The 22,611-nt window shown below is 34.3% G+C and overlaps 1 protein-coding gene across 1 annotated transcript; it reads right to left on the reverse strand.

Annotated features, from left to right (window-relative positions):
* Window positions 1-6,533: 6,533 nt before the first annotated feature.
* On the reverse strand, window positions 6,534-19,138 carry LOC141346115 (phagosome assembly factor 1). The gene is made up of 16 exons (XM_073851030.1): window positions 18,155-19,138; window positions 16,583-16,665; window positions 16,399-16,482; window positions 16,244-16,287; window positions 15,635-15,714; window positions 15,444-15,538; window positions 13,563-13,627; window positions 13,150-13,262; window positions 11,039-11,172; window positions 10,834-10,917; window positions 10,633-10,715; window positions 10,343-10,386; window positions 10,219-10,268; window positions 10,037-10,095; window positions 8,949-9,021; window positions 6,534-7,271 (listed from the first exon to the last, which is right to left on the reverse strand). Exons 1-16 carry the CDS (start codon window positions 18,216-18,218, stop codon window positions 7,182-7,184), a joined length of 1,245 nt encoding a protein of 414 aa, XP_073707131.1. The 5' UTR covers window positions 18,219-19,138; the 3' UTR covers window positions 6,534-7,181.
* Between the last annotated feature and the right edge of the window lie 3,473 nt (window positions 19,139-22,611).

Raw genomic sequence — 22,611 nt, forward strand, 5'->3', positions numbered from 1 at the left:
TCAAAGTAAATTATAACTCAAACTTGAGATTTTACTGGGGCACAGCAGATTTTCACTGGGGCACGTGCCCCGGTAAAAAGGGTCTAGCAACGCACGCACCTGCCCTGAAGCGGCTTCATAACTGCATCCATGTCTGCGCGTCTCATTTGATGTGGTAATTTCACAGAAGTTGAAGACTCGTTCTCGCCTCCTACAGTGCAATTCAACTAGGTAGGCACGTTATCCGCGCTAAAATATCAAAGTGAAAGTCATCATATCTTACGTAGTTTAGACCCAGCTCCCAACCCAACTTTGAGAATAGATTAACGGCGATATTTTTTTTATCGCGCGATATGAGTCTCACGTTAACGCAGCACGTTAACGCCGATAACGGCCCACCACTAGTGTCAAGTCAAGTCAAGATTATTTATACAGCGCTTTTTACAATACAAGTTGTGTCAAAGCAACCTTACAGTATTAAAATAATAATGCAAGAGTTCCATATTGCAACAAAGTCAAATTGGGGAGGACTCATCTGGTTCCCATGGCCTTGTGCCGGTGGCCGTTTAGGGTAGGAGTTCTTTCTTGATGATCTGTCTCTGGGGCTCAACTAGTTGACACGGTATCCGCTGACATTCGGCTGTAGGTGTTGATCCACCATCTGGTCTAGGTTTGGACTGGATCCGGGGGACTGCAGTGACCATCTGATCTGGATACGGACTGGATCTGGTGGCTATGGTGACCTGGGAATAAGAATCAAACAGACTAATATTAATGTAGAGTTCCAAGTTGCCACAAAATCAGATTGGAGAAGACTCATCTGGTTTTCGCTGTCTTGCGTCGATGGCCGTCTAGGTGATGAGGTCTTCACTGATGATCTGTCTCTGGGGCTCATCTAGCTGATGTGGTCTCTGCTGACATTCAGGGCTGTAGAGGATATCTCTGGGTGCTGATGGGCACGGACTAGATCCGGGAGACTGCAGTGACCGTCTGACCTGGATACAGGTGGCTACGGTGACCTCGGAATAAGAAGGAAAGATACTAATATTAGCGTAGATGCCATTCTTATTCTGATGCAACGAGTACATCAGGGGCCTCATTTATAAAACTTTCTTACGCACTGATTTGATCTTAGAGTGTTCGTACGATCAAATCCACGTCAAAGTACAGATTTATAAAAACCGTCTTTGACGTGGAAAAGTACTTATCTCCACGTCAGATTCCAGCTTGGCGTACGACCGTTTCCTTGTGGTAATGCCTGGTATTGCAGATAGTTCAGCCTCACTATAATTTGATTTCTTGCGCTCCTTTTTACTTGCCATTGTCACAGAGTTTTTGCTTTAGGAATGAGCTCATTTTATATGTTAATTAATTAAGCAGGGGCGTTTCGACGGCGGAACATTCAGCTGCACACAACAATTCCACGATCATTTGTGATTTATAACCGAATGACTGGCATACGCATGGATTTCGTGTGTACGTTCGTTTCTCTGAATCGCTCTTACGATCAAATCAGAAAAGTTCTTAGATAAAATCAAGGATGGTTTCTACGCAAGTCTTTATAAATGAGGCCCCAGGTGTTATAGGAAGTGTCCCTGGTTCCGGTTGACCTAAATAATGCAGCCTAACAATCCTAACTTTAATCTAGATTTAAACTGACAAGAGTGTGTCTGCCTCCCGAACAGTGTTAGGTAGATTGTTCCAGAGTTTGGGCGCTAAATGTGAAAAAGATCTGCCGCCCGCAGTTGATTTTGATATTCTAGGTACTATCAAATTGCCGGAATTTTGAGAACGCAGCGGACGTGAGGGACTATAATATGATAAGAGCTCGCTCAAGTACTGAGGAGCTAAACCATTGAGGGCTTTATAAGTAATTAGCAAGATTTTGAAATCTATATGATGTTTAATAGGAAGCCAGAGCAGTGTGTGAGATATTTAAGTCATTATTCACTGAAATAGTCTTGGCATCAGCATTGACATGCAATATCTGAATTTATCTGAACATTTCAGAATTTGAAAAACATGAGGATGAGTAAATAATGGCAAAATGGTCATTTTGAGGTGAATTATCCATTCCAAAAGGTTTGAAAAATGTAAAAAAAATGATCTCTGTGAACAAATAATTGCATGGCTGTATCAATTTATTCCTATCTGTAGAATTTAGCAAAATGATAAAGATTTTGTTGTATAAGAATACCAAGGAAATCAGACACATTTTGTATTCACAAAATGTTACGTCATACTGACGTCTCATAGAACTATTACTGTATATATTCTTTATTAGAAAAATGGCACTATTTATCAAACTGAACACTTTTTTTTGTTTGATTAGTGTGCTGTATTGTTTTAGATGATCTGCTGTTTTTTAGATTTAGATAAAACTGAATTAAATGATTGAATTCGGAAAGTAGCCTGCTGTGAACATGGACATACTACTACACTTTGAGCTTGTTTTAAAGTGAATAAAATGTTTTGTAACAAAAAACAAATGACGAGTGCATTCTTTCCCCCCATATTTATTACATCCATTCTTTAAATATTTTTTGTTGAACACACTGTAACAGTTTTAATGAGCAAAATGCTAAATTAGCAGTTTAAAAAATGATAACGCTTTCAGTAGATCCAATGGTCACAGCATTGTTGCACCATTCTGAGCTATTGACAAACATATACCAGACCATTCTGATTTATTATCCATCAACGCAACGGTTATTGCTTTAAAAACAAAACAAAAAGAAACAAACAACAACAACAACGAAAAATGGCTGATAATGTTGATCTTCCGCGTACTTGTTTCTTAAATCTACAGAAGTAAAAATATCCGAGATACAAAACACCACGTTGCAATCAATTTAGATACACTTTTTTTTTTTTTTTAAATCGAGGATAACTCCCATTTCCAGAAATGGGTTAAATGTACTGAATCCACAAAAATAATAATCACTTTGGAGGATGGGGGAGAACATACAATATAGAGGGATACAATACATAGCATTAATATGCGCATTACACTGTATGGAGGTTGTCCATTTCTAATTACAATCCTCAGGACGATCATTCATTCATTCATTCCGATGCAAAAATAGGAGAAAGTCTGAAGAGGAAACAATACAGCCAAAACCCATTTGATGAAAATTAAGCATTCACTTGCTCCAGGCATTAAAAAAAAAAAAAAAAAAAACATCCACCTGAGATTGGGCAGGCAATCAGCCCATCAGACCACACTTCCTAAATGACACTAAAACAGCGGTTGTGTTATTTCTCATTGACAACGGAGGTTCCGATTGTGCATTTTAATTCTAAACAGTTACGATCTAACCATATTTCACTTAAACTCACCGACGTGGAACTTTAGACCGTTTTCAAAAAGTACAGGTTGTATTTCGATAGAAACACCACAACCTCTTTGTGAGCCTCAAACCATGAAGGGCCACCTATATGTTCTGTCATATTTTTGATTTATTAGGTTTTTTGTACGCTGCATTCAATTAGTTTAATACTTTGAAGCATATTTTCGCTGTGGAATACAAAATAAAAAGGTAATCATAACCTTTTTCTTTAAATTCTTTATTTACACTGCTGTTCAAAAGTTTGGGATCAGTAAAAAGTCTCTTATACTCATCAAGGCTGCATTTATTTAATAAATACAGAAAAAAAAGTAATATTGTGAAATGTTATTACAGTATAAAATAATGGTTTCTGTTTTAATATACTTAAAATATTATTTATTCCTGTGATGCAAATCTGAACACTACTCAATTCGTAAGTGGTCCTTCAGAAATAATTCTGATATGCTGATTTATTATCAATGTTGGAAACAGTTGTGCTGCCAAATTTTTTTTTTTTGGAACCTGTGATACTTTTTTCAGGATATAAATCTTTTCTAATGTCTTTGCGATCACTTTTTATCAATTTAACACATTCTTGCTGAATAAGAGTATTAATTTCTAAAAAAAAAAAAAAAAAACTTTTGAATATAGTGTATATGAGGTTCCAAAAACACATTTAGCAATAACTGATAATAAATCAGCATATTAGAATGATTTATGGAGGATCATGTGACACTGAATACTAGAGTAATGATGCTGAAAATTTAGCTGAAAATTTAGCTTTGATTACAAGAATAAATTACATTTTAATGCATATCAAAATAGAACAATGTTATTTTACACCACAATATTTAACAATATTATTTTTTATTTTATTATTTAAAAAAAAAAAAAAAAAAAAAAACATTACTGACTCCCAACTTTTTAAACAGCAGTGTACATCTCACCATTTTTACTTTTTCCTCCCAATTCTGATGTTTTTTCAGAATTCTGAGAAAAAAGTTATAAACATATAAAGATATAAACTTAGAATTGCGATTTTTTTTTTTGAATTTTAAGATATAAACTTGGAACTACGAGAAAAAAGGTCCACATTTTAAGATATATGCTCAGAATTGAGAGTAAAGAAAGTCGGAATTTTAAGATATATGCTCAGAATCGCGAGTAAAAAAGGTCCGAATTTTAAAATATAAATTTGGAATTACGAGAAAAAAAGTCAGAATTTTAAGATATAAACTCAAAATTGTGAGAAAAAAGTCAGAATTGTAAGATATAAACTCAGAATTTAGGGTAAAAAAGTCAGAAATGTGAGATATAACCCAGAATTGCGAAAAAGTCGGACTTTTAAGATATAAACCCAGTATTGCGAGAAAAAAGGTCGGAATTTTGAAATATAAGCTCAGAATTGCAAAAAAAAAGTGGAATTTTATGATATAAACTCACGGCTGCGAGAAAAAAAAAAAGGAATTTTAAGATATAATTCAGAATTGTGAGAAAACAGTCAGAATTTTAAAATATAAACTCAGAATTGCGAGAAAAATGTCAGAATTTTAAGATATAAACTCAGAATTGAAAGAAAAAAGTCAGAATTGTGAGATATAAATTCAGAATTGCGAGAAAAATACGAATTGTGTGATATAAAGTAAGAAAAATCAGAATTTTAAGATATAAATTTGGAATTACGAGAATAAAAAAGTCTGAATTTTAAAATACAATCAGAATTGCGAAAAACACAAAAGTGTTACATTTTTTAAATATAAACTCAGAATTGCGAGAAAACAGAATTTTAAGATATGAACTCAGAATTGTGAGAAAAATATCCAGTGTTTATTGCGTTTATTTATATTGTGAGATATAAAACCAGAACTGTGAAAAAAGTTGGAATTTTACGACACAGACTCAGAATTGCGAGACAAAAGGTTGGAATTTTAACATATAAACTCAGAATTGCAAGAAAAAAGTCAGAATTGTGAGATATAAACTCAGAATTGCGATTAAGTCTGATCTTTAAGATATAAACTCAGAACTGGGAGCAAAAAGTCAGAATTTTAAGATATAAACTTTGCGAATTGCGATTAAAGGTCAATTTTATTATTTATTCCGTGGCAGAAACAGGCTTCTTTTACAGCAAACCAGCCCTTCATGAGTTCAATCCTTAAGTCCATTTTTTTTCCTTAGTTCCTCTAATAATCAGGTACATTTTTCGAAAACGAAAGGACTATAACTATCAATTTAGCTTTACATGCTCAGACATACACAAAGCAGTTTTTCAAAACGATTTCATTTACAGAGAAAAAGTCAAGACAGGCTCGGTGGGAGATGAGGCACAATGTTAATAGCAACTTCCTTGCAAATGACAAAGGGCTAAGGGGTAAAAAATATTAAAAACACCACTGACGGCCTTCCAGCGCAGTTAATGAGAAGTCAATGTAACAGAAAGCTAAAAATGCCCGAATGAGCCTGAACCACACACTGCAGAAGCCTGAGGGGAGGTGGGAATGACACCAGAGAACTGGAGCCTGACAGCCATGGGTGGCTACAGCTGCGAATGAACAGTAGTTAGACGTGACCAAACCATCTACTAAAGTTATAACCCTCTCTAGTCACCATTAAAGTCATATGTAGACGACTTCATCTAGGACAACAAAAAGAAAGCCAGAAACGCTTTCAAATGTCAGCAGATCTAATACGGTACCGTTAGACTGATGACTGGAACGATGAAAACTGTGTTATTTACAGATCTATACAGACATTGACATGGCTACAGAAAACACTTCTACTAAATCCGTCAGTAGAAAGCAAGAGAAAGCATTAACTGATCAGGAACTGTATGGATCAAATCAAAAGGGAATGTTCTTTCGATGCGAGTTTAAAATGACAGAGCTAACTTGTTTCTTCTTTGGCTAATGTTTTGGCAATCAGGCGACAGTTAAGACTTTAAGATACTGAAAAAGGTAAAAGAACTTCACTTCTTTGTACTGTGGACAAAGAAAGACGGCGATGGGTGGATGGCTTTGCTCTCCAGTCAGGGTCGCAACTAGCTTTGAAATCCAGATTGCACGTCGTCGTTCCCTTCCCCGCCGTCCTCAGCAATTAAAACATTCCTCAGTGGACAGGAGACAATTATCAAGTAAATTAGGTGTATTTTAGTGCAAATGTTCAAAACTAATGCGCTCATGAACAACAAAACAATAACAGGATCAACCATCAAGCGGATGTACGGTATTGAAATGGGAGGTAATCTGTGCTGCTGACTTGGTATGAGTTTATGAATCGTTATGTGTGTATGGGAGCCTGCTCATGTGCCACAAAAACATCTTTTTCACAGCACCGGATCCATACTGTGCTAGCTTGTGCTTGGAACCTTGCGGAAATGCATACAAAACACGCTCGTCGTTGAATTAATGCTGTCCTCGTTTGACTTTGCTCTCATCCTCTGCGCGTCGGAAAGCAAATGAATGCGTTTTTGTTAAAGTGTTTAGTGTGCAGAGGAGAAATCGGTTCGATGTTTGCCCTTTGGTGCATCAGGTATGGAGATTTTTAGAAGGTTAGGCAAAAACACAACGCAAATATGTGTGGAAATGGATCACTGTGCATCCACAAGTACTATAACGATGCTGACGTTGATGCATGTCTGGGTTAAAGCTTTGGGGGTGGGATAATTAGCAGGCCGAGGGCAAGAGAAGGAGGAGGAGACCGAATTGGGGCCTCTATTAGGATGTGAAGGGGGAAGGGGGCGAGATCAACTCCAGAGAAACTCCCAGCATGTCTTGCTTTAGCTTGTGTGATGGCAGCAGTGAGTGAAGGCACACTCTACTGGTCAGTTCAGAGGCTCTGCAGGGCTGGACGGGCACCGTGGGGGTGACGGCTTCCTCAGTGGGCACTCGGCTCGGCGCGGACCAGGCTACTTGGACGAGGCGCTCCGTAGAGAGTCACAGAAGCTATGTGGTTATTCTGCATGACCTGTGAACATTGCAACAATTGAGATCCAATGGTTAATTAAATGCTTAGTTGTGGGGTACGTAATATACAGCTGAAGTCAAAAGTTTACACACACCTTGCAGAATCTGCAAAATGTGAATTATTTATGCAAAATAAGAGGCGTCATATAAAATGCATGTTATTTTTTATTTAGTACTGACCTGAATAAGATATTTCACATAAAAATGTGTTTATAAATAGTCTGCAAGTGAAAATAATAGTTGAATTTATAAAAATGACCACGTTCAAAAGTTTACATACACTTGATTCTTAATAGTGTGTTCTTATCTGAATGATCACTTGTTTGTCCAGAACCGTTAAACTGTCCGCTGTTCTTCAGAAAAATCCTTCAGGTCCCACAAATTCTGTGGTTTTTCAGCATTTTTTTATGTATTTGAACACTTTCCAATAATGACTGTATGATTTTGAGATCCATCTTTTCACACTGAGGACAACTGAGGGACTCATATGCAACTATTACAGAAGGTTCAAACGCTCACTGATGCTTCAGAAGGAAAAACAATGCATTAAAAAATGCATTGAATACTTTTGAACAGAATGAAGATGTGTACATTTTCTTATTTTGTCTTTTTTTTTTTTTCCATTTTCCATTTTTAAGCTACAGAAGATAGTGTTTCCCAGAAGACAAAAGAAGTTCAATTTACCCTGATCTTCAAATTCAAAAAGTTTTCACCCCTGGCTTTTAATGCATCGGGTTTGCTACTGGAGCATTAGTGAGCGTTTGAACCTTCTGTAATAGCTGCATATGATTCCCCAAGATGTCCTCAGTGTGAAAAGATGGATCTCAAAATCATACAGTCATTGTTGGAAAGGGTTCAAATACACAAAAATGCTGGAAAATCAAAGAATTTGTGGGACCTGAAGGATTTTTCTAAAGAACAGTGGGCAGTTTAACGGTTCAGGAAAAACAAGGGACTCATAAACAACTATCACTAAACAAAAAAACACAGCTGTGGATCAGTCAGGTAACAACACAGTATTAAGAATCTGAAGTGTATGTAAACTTTTGAACGGGGTCATTTTTTATAAATTCAACTAATATTTTCTCTTGTGGGCTATATGTAAACGTCTTTTATGTGAAATATCTTATTCAGGTCAGTACTAAATAAACAATAACATGCATTTTTTATATGATTCCTCTTATTGTGGTCACATAATTAACATTTAGCAGATTCTGACTTCAAATTCATCAGTACCATATTGGTTATCTGCCAATATTAGGGGCTTTATTTAAAAAAAATTATTGTCAGGCATAAAATGAAATTTGTGATAGTATTGTCTTAAAAGAAACAGCTTTTTAAACAAGTCGTCGTCTTTATTTTTGTTTTCTTTGCGCACAAAAGGTATTCTCAAAGCTTCATAAACTGATGTCACATGGACTATTTTACAATGTCCTAACTACATTTTTTGTGGAATAGGACTGCAAAATAAAGTGCTACCAGAATTTTAATACCAGTACATTCCTAGTAGAAGCCAAAGATATTTTCACTCAACTGCGAACATAGCACAGCTGCAACAGCTGTGTGAATACCAAATGTATTTTAGTTAAGATATTTATTTTTATTTTAAAAAGCACCTTTTTATACAGGCTGACAGTAAAACAAACAGTACACACACACAGCTGACCCAGTCACATACCTCAAATATCATCCGCTGTAGTCCAAAGCAAAATGTGGAACCAAAAGGGTTGGTGTTGTTTGCAGATGATGACCTGCAGAGCAGTACACAATTAATCAATTAATCAGAGATTATAAACAGGTTTTCATACGCAGAGGTGTCTGTGTGCTGTAATTTGAATTAGACCACAGACTTAAAGGGATAGTGAATGAAAATGAAAATGACTTACTCACCCTCAAGCTATCCTAGGTGTATATGACTTTCTTCTTTCAGACGTATACAGTCAGAGTTATATTAAAAAATGTAATATAATATCAGTGAATGGCTGTTGAGATTTTGAAGTCCAATAAAGTGCATCCATCCGTCATAAAAAGTACTCCACACAGCTCTGGGGGTTAATAAAGGCTTCTAAAGTGAATCGATGTGTTTGTGTAAAAAAAAAAAAAAAAAAAAAAACATATTTAAAACTTTATAAACTGTAATGTCTAGCTTCCTCTAACTGTTGTACATGTGTTCATGAGAGAGTGACATTCCAGTGGATGACGTAAGAGAGCAAAACAAAACACTGGTCACGAGTTAGAAGTGCAAAACGAAGATTTGTAAACAAAAATGTCAGAGGATTTCGATATAAGCCAAGAGAAGACTGGTTTTCCTTTGCTGTAAAAAAACCCAGAGCCTACAGAGCATACGACAGTTAGCAGAAGCTAGAGTTTATGATTTATAAAGCTTTATATATGGATATTTTCTTTTATACTAACGAATCAATTCACTTCAGAAGGGCTTTATTAACCCTCAGGAGCTGTGCGGTTATGATGAATGGATGCACGTTTTTGGATTTCAAAATCTCAACACCCATTTGCTGCCATTATAAGGCTTGGCAGACCCAGGACATTTTTTAATATAACTCCAAATGTATTCGTCTGAAAGAAGAAAGTCATACACACCTAGCATGGCTTGAGAGTGACTAAATCATGGGGTTATTTTCATTTCTGGGTAAACTATGCCTTCAAATGAAAAATTAAAACATGCAAATAAAGGCTAGTATAAACTAGTATATAAATAATACTAAAATAACACTGTGACCAAATCTCTACCCATATGGCTCTCACCTGTGTAGCACAACTGGTTTTTCCATGGGGTGTCCTAGCAGCTCCTGAATCTGATCCCACTGAGTGCAAAAGTTGAAAACAATTAGTACTTGCTTAATAACTTCTCTGAATTATTTATACACACAGTAGTGCATAACATAACATCTAATGCATGTGTATATAATGTGTGTCCATGAACTTACTTTGCTGTAGGTGGTCAGAATGCAGTCCTCACTCTGAGCATCTGCCCCATCTGAAACACAATTTAATGAATGAAACAAACACAAAACACCAATAATCATCTAGTCCAGAGATTGTGATACAGACCTTTTTTAATGATGAGAGGAATCTTGAAATCACACCGATGATATCTGAGACGGGAATAAAGGGCAGTTATTCTGATCCGTTTAAATAAAGTGGAATATGATACTCAAACCACACACTGCTAAACACTGCAAGCATTATGAAATGAAAATCAATATTAAATCAATATTCCCAGACTGCCAATCCTCCAGCATGACCTTCCCAACAGCAGTGACCAATTGAAATTGATATTCAAACAAATATTTACAACACTACAATACATAATACAATGAAAGCAGAGAAATGGGACTCACATGTTGAAGTTGTAATGGCCAGGGTAGTTGGTATGAAGAACAAATTTTTTGACCAGGTGGGTTGTAGAGTCAAACAGTATATCCTGAAAGATATCGAGAAAATAGTTAAATGGTTTTATGTAAACTGAACAAACTAAATCTACACTAACAGCATGATATAGAGTAATATAACTAATAGAGTAATTTAAAAATAATACTCACCACTCCCAGAATATAATAGTTAAAGAAGTAGTCATTACATTTGGACGGGACTTGTTTGTGAGGGGAGGGTGAATGGATCTTCATCTGAGACATACAAAAAAGAAAAAGATATTTCAGGACAAACAGAATGTGCTAGTTTATTTTTGAGAACATAGCTTTGCTCATCTTGAGAATAATGTGCCTTATAAATAGGTTTGGTCATTACCTTATCCTCTGACTTGTAGAAGACCTTATGTGGGGAGCCAAGAGCACTCAAAACATCCTGACAAGAATCTCCAAAGAAGATATTTCTCTCAACGGCTCGCACTTTCGTATCAGCCATAACTCCCGGGCCACATCCTGAGAAAGTAAAACAACACAATGTGAAAAAGCAGTTTTTTGTTTACTATTTCAATATATATTATTACTGGATCATTGGATAAAATTAGTAAATAAATATACTACAAGTCAAAGGATTGGACATTTTAATTAAGATTTTTAATGTTTGTTAAAGAATTCTTTTCTGCTCACCAAGCCTGCATTTATTTGATCCAAAATACAGCAAAAGCAGTAATAATGTGAAATATTTTTACTATTTAAAATAACTGCTTTCTATTTGAATATATTCTAAAATGTAATTTATTCCTGTGATCAAAGCTAAATTTTCAACATTAGTACTCCAGTCTTCAGCGTCACATTATTTTTCTTGAGTACATTTTGTCAGGATTCTTTGATGAATAGAAAGATCCGAAAATCAGCATTTATCTGAAATAACAAGCTTATGTAACATTATACACTATACAATTCAAAAGCTTGCCGTCTTTTCAGGGAAAGAAATTATAGAAAGTAATACTTTTATTTAGCAAGGAGGCTTTAAATTGATCAAAAGTGATCATAAAGACATTTATAATGTTACAAAAGATTTCTATTTCAGATAAATGCTGTTCTTCTGAACTTTCTATTCATCAAGAAACCTGAAAAAATTCTACTCAGGCGTTTACAACATATTAATATTAAATGTTTTTTGAGCAGCAATTCAGAATCTTAGAATGATTTCTGAAGGATCATGTGAAATGATGCTAAAATTCAGCTTTGAAATCACAGGAATAAATTACATTTTAAAATATATTCAAAAAGAAGTTATTTTAAATAGCAAAAATATTTCAAAATTTGACTGTTTTTGCTGTACTTTTAGCTTAAATGCAGCCTTGGTGAGCAGAATAGACTTCTTTAAATACATAAAAAAATCTTGCTGTTCAAAAACTTTTGACTGGTAGTGGAAATAATATAAATAAATAAACAAATAAGTAATTCTATAAATAAAGTAAAGTAAAATGTTTGGGCTCAGTAAGATGTTTTGTTTTTAAAGTCTCAAAAATGCTTACCAAGGCTGCATTTATTTGATTAATTTAAAATGACTATTTTCTATTGTATGTAATTTAAAAATTACATTTATTCCTGTGATGGCAAAGCTGAATTTTCAGCATCCATTACTCCAGTCTTCAGTGTTACATGTTTTTTTTTTCTTACTGACCCCAAACTTTTAACAGTGGTGTAAATGTCCTTAAAAATCAATAAATGTTAATAATCCGTTTGTTTAATGATACATTAAACAATTAATATTATTTATCAACCATAAAATACTGAATAAAAAGTTGATGTCTATGTATGAAGCCTATGTATGTTGCTATCCTAAAAAAGCATAATACATATTTGCAGTTTATGATTTGCATTGTTATTGTTTTTCTCTGCTGTCTGTGAGCCCTATTAGAACAGACTTGAAATCCATTTTTGGATCGCGGCCCTCCAGGTGAGAACAACTGAACTATACAGTTAAACTTACACAATACTGATTACCTAGAACATTTCCAAGGAATAAACATCTCTGTTAAGATCAATATATTTATGATTATGCCAGCTCTGTGGTTTATGCTATAGTGATAAAATAAACCTATGTTGTTTGTTTATGCCGGTGATGACTAACAATCAAACAATAATCAGCACAAATGTTTATTTATCCCAGAAGCACACATTACTTATTCTGGTTTGCTAAGCATTGCTTAACTTTGGGAATAACATGTCATGACATGCCTTTAAACACAGAAGCATGCCAGAAAACAGGGAACTGTTGCTCTCATCATCTCTCTGTTAACTGCAAATATATGTTCATGAGAATATGACTCTCACTGTACTGAGATGTACTTGAGTTAACTATATTCAGCATCGTTATTAATACTTTAAAGGTAATGTTATTAAAATCCATGCTTAAAATGAATTTAGAAACATTGTATAATAATGTCTGACATTAGTTTAATAGATTTGGGCTGCTTGTAATACCTGCGGTGAGAAGACGAAGTTTGAGACCCAGCGGCCCCACCCCATCTCTCAACACCTCCACACTCTCTGCATACACATTTCCAAGGTAACAAGCCAGAGGCATCACCGGAGCCCTGTGAAGAAATATATAATTTACAATGTACGCTGCTTGAGGCAATGCAACCCACGGCACTCTTTAGTGATTAAACTGAACAATCGAAATTAGAGGCTCAAGGTCTCAGACTAAATGGAGATTAATGTGCCCCTGGGTCACGTAAAAATTACAAATAGACATAATGACTTTGAACATTAGGGTAGGTAAGTAAACACATCCATGCTCAATTGTATGCAGCTGTAATCATTCATTAGTGGTGATACGGTATCTTACTTACACATGAACACCACAAATATCCAAACACATGCACGGCTCTTACTTGGTTTCTTGAAGGTTGTTTCCAGAGTAAATGTACATCCGTTTGACTGTGGCCCCATGGGGAATCTGCAGGGAGGCCAAGCCATGGGCAAAGTTAGGCTGTCAAGGCAAAACAACTAGGAGTAGAATGTGGTGTCTGTGCAGGTGTCTCTTTTGGTGAAAAGATGCTTACATCATCATAGTAATGTATTTTAGATTATGTATAATTCATACATGGGTCAGGGGTAAAATTAAAACACTTTTGTTAATTTATATAAAGCTACAGTGAAATACAAATGTTAGATTAAAATATGTTTGAAGTTGAAATACAATTAACAGCCTAAAGTTTTTTAATGTTCTTTAAAGAAGCCTCTTCTGCTCACCAAGCCTGAGTTTATTAGATTCAAAGTACAGCAAAAACAGTAAAATGTTAAAATATTTTCACTATTTAAAATAACTGTTTTCTATTTGAATATATTTTAAAATGTAACTTATTCTTTTGATCAAAGCTACATTTTTAGCATCACTACTCCAGTCTTCAGTGTCACATGATCCTTCAGAAATCATTCTAATATGTTGATTTGCAGTTCAAAGTTTCATAATTATTATTATCAATATTTAAAACAGTTGAGTACATTTTTTCAATATTCTTTGATGAATAGAAAGATCCAACAATCAGTATTTATCTGAAATAAAAAGTTTTTGTAACATTACCCACTATACCAGTCATAAGCTTGGAGTCAGTATAATTTTTTTTTTGGGAGGAAAGAAATTAGAGAAATTAATATTTTTAGCAAGAATGCTTTAAATTAATTAAAAGTAATGATAACGACATTTATAATGTTAAAAAAGATTTCTATTTCAGATAAATGCTGCTCTTCTGAGCTTTCTATTCATCAAACAAACCTGAAAAAATTATATACTCCGCTGTTTTCAACATAATAATAAATGAAATGATTTCTGAAGGATTGTGACTGGAGCAATGATGCTGAAAATTCAGAGTAATAAATTACATTTGAAAAAATATTCAAATAGAAAACAGTTATTTTAAATAGTAAAAATATTTGAAAATGTTACTGTTTTTGCTGTACTTTGGATCAAATAAATGCAGGCTTGGTGAGCAGAAGAGACAAACAAACAGCAAAAATCTTACTGTTCAAAAACTTTTGACTGGTGGTGCAAGTTTAAGCTGAAGCAATATAACTAAACTAAAACTAAAACTGAAATAATAAAAAGAAATGTAATTAACTCAAGTAGTAATAAAAAAATAAAAAAAATAATTTTAAAATGAACAAAAAAAATTTAAGCTAATTTAACATGAATAAATTATAAAAATAATAAACTATAATACTACATAAATAACACTACTTTAACACGGACATAAGTGTCATTTGTGTACATGCAATATTGTTATCTGTATGTATATTATGTACTTCATAAAATAATGAAATACTTCATATTATTATTAACAGTCAAATGTATACTTTGTAAGTAATAAATACCTAAGTTTTAAGTTTACTTTTACTTGACTTAATTACTAATATTAAGGCAGTAGTTTTATTTTTCAAAATCATTCTACATAAAGTGCGTAGCTTTATATGTTTTTATTATAAAGCAATCAAATGTAACAAAAGATAAGCCACATTTTTAAAGCAGTGATCAATTTCCTATATGTATATTGTTAGAACAAATACTATGTGAAAGGAAGAGCACACACACTAACAAAAAAGTGGAATAATACCATGGAAATACCATGTTTATACATCATGCCAAATGCAATACCATGGCTATACCTTAATATTCTTTGAAGCTCCATCTAAATACCATGACCATCCATCTATCTAATGGTACACACAGTCACAATACTTTTTTTTCTAAAGTAAAGAGCTCAAAAAAGTCTCACCTCATATTTAGGAGCTTCACTCCAGGAGTCCAGCTGGAAGGAGAAGGAAAGCCCTCGGAAGTTCAGGTGAAAGAGCTGCTCGGCAGCATTGTAGACTGGACAGACAGAAAATTAGGTTTGCAATAAATATACACACACACACAGCAAAAAAAGAGTCTGGAAAAATAACTGACACAGACAAAAAATCTTACCTCCTGGATGAGTAGCGCCAAAAGACTGATCAATCTGCTCAATAGTAGGTGCTATTGCCTGAGAGTTAAAATGTACTCCACTGTAATAAACAGAGGAATGCGTCATTTTACATTTCTGTGGCTGACACAAACGTTATCAGTAGTTAAGTTAGCATATCAGCATCGGACAAACACAATTGTGACCCTGGACCACAAAAGCAGTGTAAAGTAGAACAGGTGTATTTGTAGCAATAGCAAACAATACATTGTACAGGTCAAAATTATCGATTTTTCTCTTATGCCAAAAACCATTAGGATATTAAGATCACGTTCCTTGAAAATATTTTGTACATTTCCGACCAGAAATATATCAAATCTTAATTTTTGATTAGTAATATGCATTTCTAAGAACTCCATTTAAACAACTTTAAAGCCGATTTTCTTAATATTTTGATTTTTTTGCACTCTGAGATTTCAGATTTTCAAATATTGTTCTATCCTAACAAACCATACATCAATGGAAACCTTATTTATTCAGTGTTCAGATGATGTATACATCCTTTTTGTGGTTTTGTGGTCCAGGGTCAAAAATATAATCCACAACTAGTGTGGCTAAACAAGACGACTTACCAGTATTTCAGTTTCACTTTGCTCAAATCGTACACCTCAATTACCTGCAAAAACAACACTGACTCAGTGGAGATGTATTTGCAACGTACTGTGAGAAATAAACATATTTCAACCCAAAATATCTCTCTCTCACAAACACACGTGTCATTTCTCACCTTCAGTCTCTGATTGCAGGCATCAAACAGCAGTTTAATTCCATCCTGAGTCAAGTTGAGAATGAGGTCGTGGCTGAGTGGCATCTGTTTGAGAGAGAGAAACAGGTAAGATAAGGGCACAAATAATCCAAATAATCCATATACTTAATATTGTTCATAGTCAATAATAAAGGCAGATCCGTACTTGTTCGCTGTAGAGCACCTGGACATTTTTGATGATTCGGCAGTGTTTTTGTAATATGGAAATGGCCTGGGCCAATGGCATCCCTGGAAACAAATCCAGACAAACAGATCAGTTCACATTAACGTGATGATGAAACAAGTGGCGTAAACAGCTGTACAACTATAAGGTATGTAGTAAAAACATGATAATTACAAGACATAATATGCATAATCATATAGACTAAAACAACAACTTGGCAATGTTTGGAATAACATTATTATTACACGGCATAGCTAAGTCCACCCAAAAGTAACTTGTTTTGAAGTTTAAAGATCGAATCACACCAAGAAGAATAACAATAACTAACAATAAAATATTAGCATGAGCATTTCAAGCTTATGAACGATAAAAACACTGAGAGTTAATGAAAATAATATATATTTTAAAGCACTTTTAATCAACCTTTTTCTTCCCGTAAGGGTAGGCGCAGCCATTTGTAAATTTTATGGGTATTTTTTTTATTTTTACCTAAATAAAACAGCTTGTTTTGCTGCTTGATATTGCAAATTGGCGTGTCTTACCATATTATTTTAAGGTATTATCTTAATTAGGAACTAATTACCGCTTTACATTGTTATTCTTCTTATTATTTCCCTGTAGCGGCTAATGAACCAGAAGTCTCACCCATAAGCTATCTTCCATGTTGAAGAAAAAGGTGGATAGCATAAATAAGCAGACATAACGTTATCGTCCGTTGATATGAACGTGCCCAAGTAGTAATATTATCTTCAATAGACTCTTTTCTTTGCGGAAGTTTTAACATAATTTACAAAATCATTAACAACTATATAAATTATTAAAACTATATAACCTGATAATTAACTTTAAATATTACTTTTCTTGTGTATTTATGTATTTATTATGTAGGAAGTACATAAACTGTAAAATGTCAATAGCAAATGTGACCCTGGACCACAAAACTAGTCATAAATTGAGATTTATACATCATCTGAATATATTAGCTTTCCATTGATGTATGGTTTGTTAAGATAGGACAATTTTTGGTCGAGACACAACTATTTGAAAATCTGGAATCTGAGGGGGCAAAAAACTACGGAGAAAATTGCCTTTAAAGTTGTTTAAATGATGTTCTTAGCAATGCATATTACTAATCAAAAATTAGGTTTTGATATATTTACGGTAGGAAATTTACAAAATAACTTAATGGAACATGATCTTTACTTAATATCTAAATGATTTTTGGCATAAAAAAGTCGATCATTTTGACTCACAAATGTCAAAACAAATACATTTAGTCAGTGTGTTGCAATATACTCTTGCTTTGCGATAATAGTGGGTTTCCTTTGAATATTTCTGTATCTTCTCTAGTGAAACAAAATAATTCAGTGAAACAGACCTTTGTCGGGTCAAGTGAACCTCAGATGTGAACGTGTCAAAGAGCATGCAATGCACTTATGAAATCCAGATGTCAACAGACTACAATGTCAAAATATTGCTGTTCATTTTCAAATGCTCTAGCATTATATTTCAACATGCAATTGGCTTCAGCTGTTGTACTGATCTCACACTCACCTAATGCGAATTCCCATTGTTCATTTCCCAAAGATCGCTCAGGAACGACCTCCAGATCCAGCATTGGCGGGGAGAAATTGGGGATATCAACGAGGATCTCTGACTGTGCCAGATCTGAGTCTTCCCTCTCGAAATATCTTGAATAATCCACCGTTAAATCGCCAAACAAGTCCAAATATAGCGAAGTGGTGTGTTTAACAAGCTCCCACACACTTTAAACACAGTTTGAGTGACAGACGACACCCCTGACGTCAGATATGTCAAAACACAAGTGATGCAATCCAGCTATCAACGCATTCCACTGTCACCATGCTTATAAATAACACTAGAAAACGAATAACAGATACACATTTATAAAAAGGTCAATATGACGAAGCTTAAATAAATTAAACAAGTAAACGGTATGTCAGTCACAGCAAGCTGATGTCAAGAAGGAATAACTGGTTACAGGTAGCTGTTTTATCAACTTCCATAAACGTGAATTAATTTAACACGTTATTTATCTTATATGTAATATAAAGGCGAATAAAGTATATAACTACTGTCTGTTTTAAAAACGAAAACATAAAAACAAACACTTTGATCTGACCTTTTACTCACTCCTGAATCGCATAAAACACACAGCTACTGATTATTACACTGAACGAATTGCATTTCGTGTCCAGCCAGTTACATTACATGTATTTACGCTATTTATGGCAAAGACCGCAGGCCGAGATAAGTCAACATAAACACATCAGACTATCAGTGACTCGCACGAGCCTCGCCTGGCGTTGTTTTCTTTCTTTCCGATGATTTAACAGCAAGCAAACAGATCTCCACTTAAGACTATCATCTGTTCATAATAACGCGGATTTCTCCGGGTTTCGTCGTTTCGGTTGTTGGAGATGGCGCAGTGTTACATGCAGCTTTATTTTCCGGTGTCTTTGACGTGTAAGATTTGCTTAAGATGATAAAGAAAGAGCCCCTCCGTGCCAAAAGCAACTTCCATCCAAAACACCATGATCAGCTGATAATTCAACTTCCTATGCGAACGAGATAGCACTTCCTGGCGGCAGTTTTCAAAATAAAAGTCGAAAAGCGAGCGGAGTCCGTAAACAACAATAGGTAAAATTCAAGGGTTCACACATAGCCAAACGTAACAAGATGCTAAAAAATAAATTAACTAAAATAACATAAAGGAAGTAAATAAATAAAATGATTAATAAACTGAACAGATAGGCTTAAAGATAAAGAAAACGGGATACAAAAACCACATACGTAAAATCTCTTTAAATTATAAACAAATAAACTCAAATGAGAGCAAACAGTCCTTTTTTATTTATTCATAGAGTGTTTTCACGACGCGTCATCAATCGGTTATATTGGCGGCAAAGAACGTAAACAAAGCCACTGAACAGAACGAAACTCGGATATTTCGGGCAATATTGCTGCTGAAAAAGGTCCGTTATAGTTATGTTTTGGGTTGTACTAATCGGTCAGACCGGGAAAAACATTTGGAGTACTACAGACTGCCAAAAGTTAAAACAAATCAAGGAGAAGAGTGCAAAAAACTGAGGAACAAAAGGCGTTTGTGTTTGGCCAAACTAAACCTGGATTTCCAGGGCAACATTCATGTTTGTTCTTATCATTTCCGGTCAGGTAGGTGAAATATTAGGCTGATATCTTAATTAATACTGCTTGTATGTATCTTTACCACATATTAACTTTAGTTTGTCAAAATATTACACCCTTTCCTGCTTATTAAGTCCGTCTCTATATGATTTAGTAGTTTCCACACGTTTTTTCCATGGTTTAGACTAGAGTGACAACATAAATTAGCAGAACAAGGTGCAATCCATTGCTGTTGTTTACATCCGAGTATCTCCAACATGACCGCGTATCCGAGGCTTTCAGGGATAGAAGTGAGGTGTTTTGGATTGCACTGTTGTTAAAAAAAACCCAAACAATTACAATAGACTTTCAAAAACTCCATAAAACAATGCTTGTCATTTTTTTTTTTAATTAACGCTACTAGTTGTAAGTTATTTTTACAATTTGTAATGTTTTTTTTTTTTAAAGAAGTCTCTTCTCCTAACCAAGCCTGCATTTATTTGATCCAAAGTACAGCAAAAACAGTAACATTTTGAAACATTTTTACTATTTAAAATAACTGGTTTCTACTTGAATATGTTTTGAAATGTAATTTATTCCTGTGGTTTCAAAGCTGAATTTTTAGCATCATTACTCCGGTCTTTAGTGTCACATGCTCCTTCAGAAATCTGATTTGAAAAAAAAAAAAAAAAAAAAGCAGAATGGTTCAGGTTTCTTTGACAAATAGAAAGTTTAGGGCCCGTATTCACAAAACATTTTATCTTACCACTAAGAGTTCTCCTAAATAGCAGTAAAAGTTTTTAGCTAAAAGTTTTTCACTTAAAACCTATTAACAAAGCTGCTGAGACAAATATTTACTAAGGAATAGAGAGAAGTCTTAAGCTAAGAGTAAGGGCGGGGTTGACCTCATTGCTATAGATGATGTCAGCATGCCTATTGCACACAGTGATTGGCTAAGAGGAAAGGGGTCTCTGTCAGAGATTTGTTCATAGAAATATTGTAGAGTGAAATGTAATGTTGCCACATTCAAATAAAGATTTTAAAATGCAGGCTAAGTGTCATTAATTAAACAAGTATATGTTTAGCTGATTGTCAGCCTTTTACATGTTACAATTAGCTGATATGCATATAAACAACCTTTTTATTAACAGAATAGAATAATCAAAACTAATAAAACCAAACTGGACACAAGAACAGCTGTTACTTCTTGCCCAACTTGTTAATGAAAACAAGCATATAATCAAAGGAAAATTTGGAGTTGGGATAACCTCCAAAACCAAAAAAGTTGTGTGGGAAAACGTGTGGAAATAAATGAGTGTTTCTAAAAAGTTTAAGTTCCAAGGCAGATTGCCAGCAACAGCCATTTTAGGATAGTTGGGATTTGGTCTTAGTGACTTAGGAGTCCTCTTCACTACTCATATTGTTTCACAGATTTAGAAGCTGTTTTAGCGCTAAAATGCTTTTTGAAATACTCTTAGAGCAAAATTTTAGGAGTTTCTCCTAAATCGGCAAGTTATGAGCTACTTTTAGCCTTAAGATGTTTTGTGAATATAGGCCCAGAAGAACAGCATTTATCTGAAATATAATTTTTTTGTAACATAAATGTATTTGTCATCAACTTTTGGTCAATTTGAAGCATCCTTGATAAATAAAATTATTAATTTCTACTGATCGGATAAATGGTGATCTTTGGATCTTTCTGTTCATTAAGAATTCTGAAAAAAAAAATTACTCAACTGTTTTAATAATGATAATAAAAAATGTTTTTTGAACAGCAAATCAGCATATTAGAATGATTTCTGAAGGATCATGTGACACTGAAGACTGGAGTAATGATGCTTTGATCACAGGAATAAATTACATTGTAAAATATATTCAAATAGAAAGCAGTTATTTTAAATAGTAAAACAGCTTTTGCTGTATTTTGACTGTTAGTGTAAGTCTGTGCCTCACAGCCTCATATGTGACCCTGGACCACAAAACCAGTCTTAAGTTGCTGGGGTATATTTGTAGCAATAGCCAAAAATACGTTGTATAGGTCAAAATTATTGATTTTTCTTTTATGCCAAAAATCATTAGGATATGAAGTAAAGATCATGAAGATATTCCATGAAGATATTTTCTAATTTTCCTACTATAAATGTATCAAAAGTTAATTTGGGATTAGTAATATGCATTGCTAAGAACTTCATTTGAACAACTTTAAAGGCGATTTTCTCAGTATTTTGATTTTTTTTGCACCTTCAGATTCCAGATTTTCAAATGGTTATATCTCAGACCAATATTTTCCTGTCCTAACAAACCTTACATCAATGGAAAGCTTATTTATTCAGCCTTTAGATGATGTATAAATCTCAATTTCGAAAAATTGACACTTATGACTGGTTTTGTGGTCCAGGGTCACATATGGTTTCTACCCTGATTAAAGTCTGTTATGCCTACTGTGTTTGTCCCAGAGAAAGTTAAGAAGTATCTTATATGGGCAGGGACAAATATGGAGCTCTTTACTTTTTCTTGTTCATACCAGCCTAAGGCAAGATCTGACAGCTAAATCAATAAATTGAGCTTGTGGTCACACACAGGAAAAGCCACACCAACGAACACAGTAATTTGAAAAAGTTATAGATTGAGAATACTGATAAAAAGCCACCAGATGGCGTCGTTTATTGAAGGCACGAAGTGACTGGCGAGTTCTTTCATAACAGCGCAGGTGATGATAATACAGAGAGACAATGTGGTGAATGTATTATGATTAAATCTAAAAAACATGACATAAAATGATATGTTCCTCTGGTGTTTGACTATATTGTTCTCATTTAATTTACACATGTCTGTGTTTTGTGTGACAAGGCCTACTCTGTTCA

The sequence above is a fragment of the Garra rufa genome, chromosome 11 (assembly GCF_049309525.1).
Source record: "Garra rufa chromosome 11, GarRuf1.0, whole genome shotgun sequence".
In the NCBI taxonomy this organism is placed as follows: Eukaryota; Metazoa; Chordata; class Actinopteri; order Cypriniformes; family Cyprinidae; genus Garra; species Garra rufa.

Excerpts from the sequence above, each read along its gene's own strand:
- LOC141346115 (XM_073851030.1), bottom strand. The coding sequence starts at position 18,218 with ATGCTGGATCTGGAGGTCGTTCCTGAGCGATCTTTGGGAAATGAACAA. Across the intron at positions 13,263-13,562 it reads AACAACCTTCAAGAAACCAA|GGCTCCGGTGATGCCTCTGG; the intron begins GTAAGAGCCGTG and ends ATTTCTTCACAG. Across the intron at positions 7,272-8,948 it reads TACAGCGGATGATATTTGAG|GTCATGCAGAATAACCACAT; the intron begins GTATGTGACTGG and ends CAATGTTCACAG.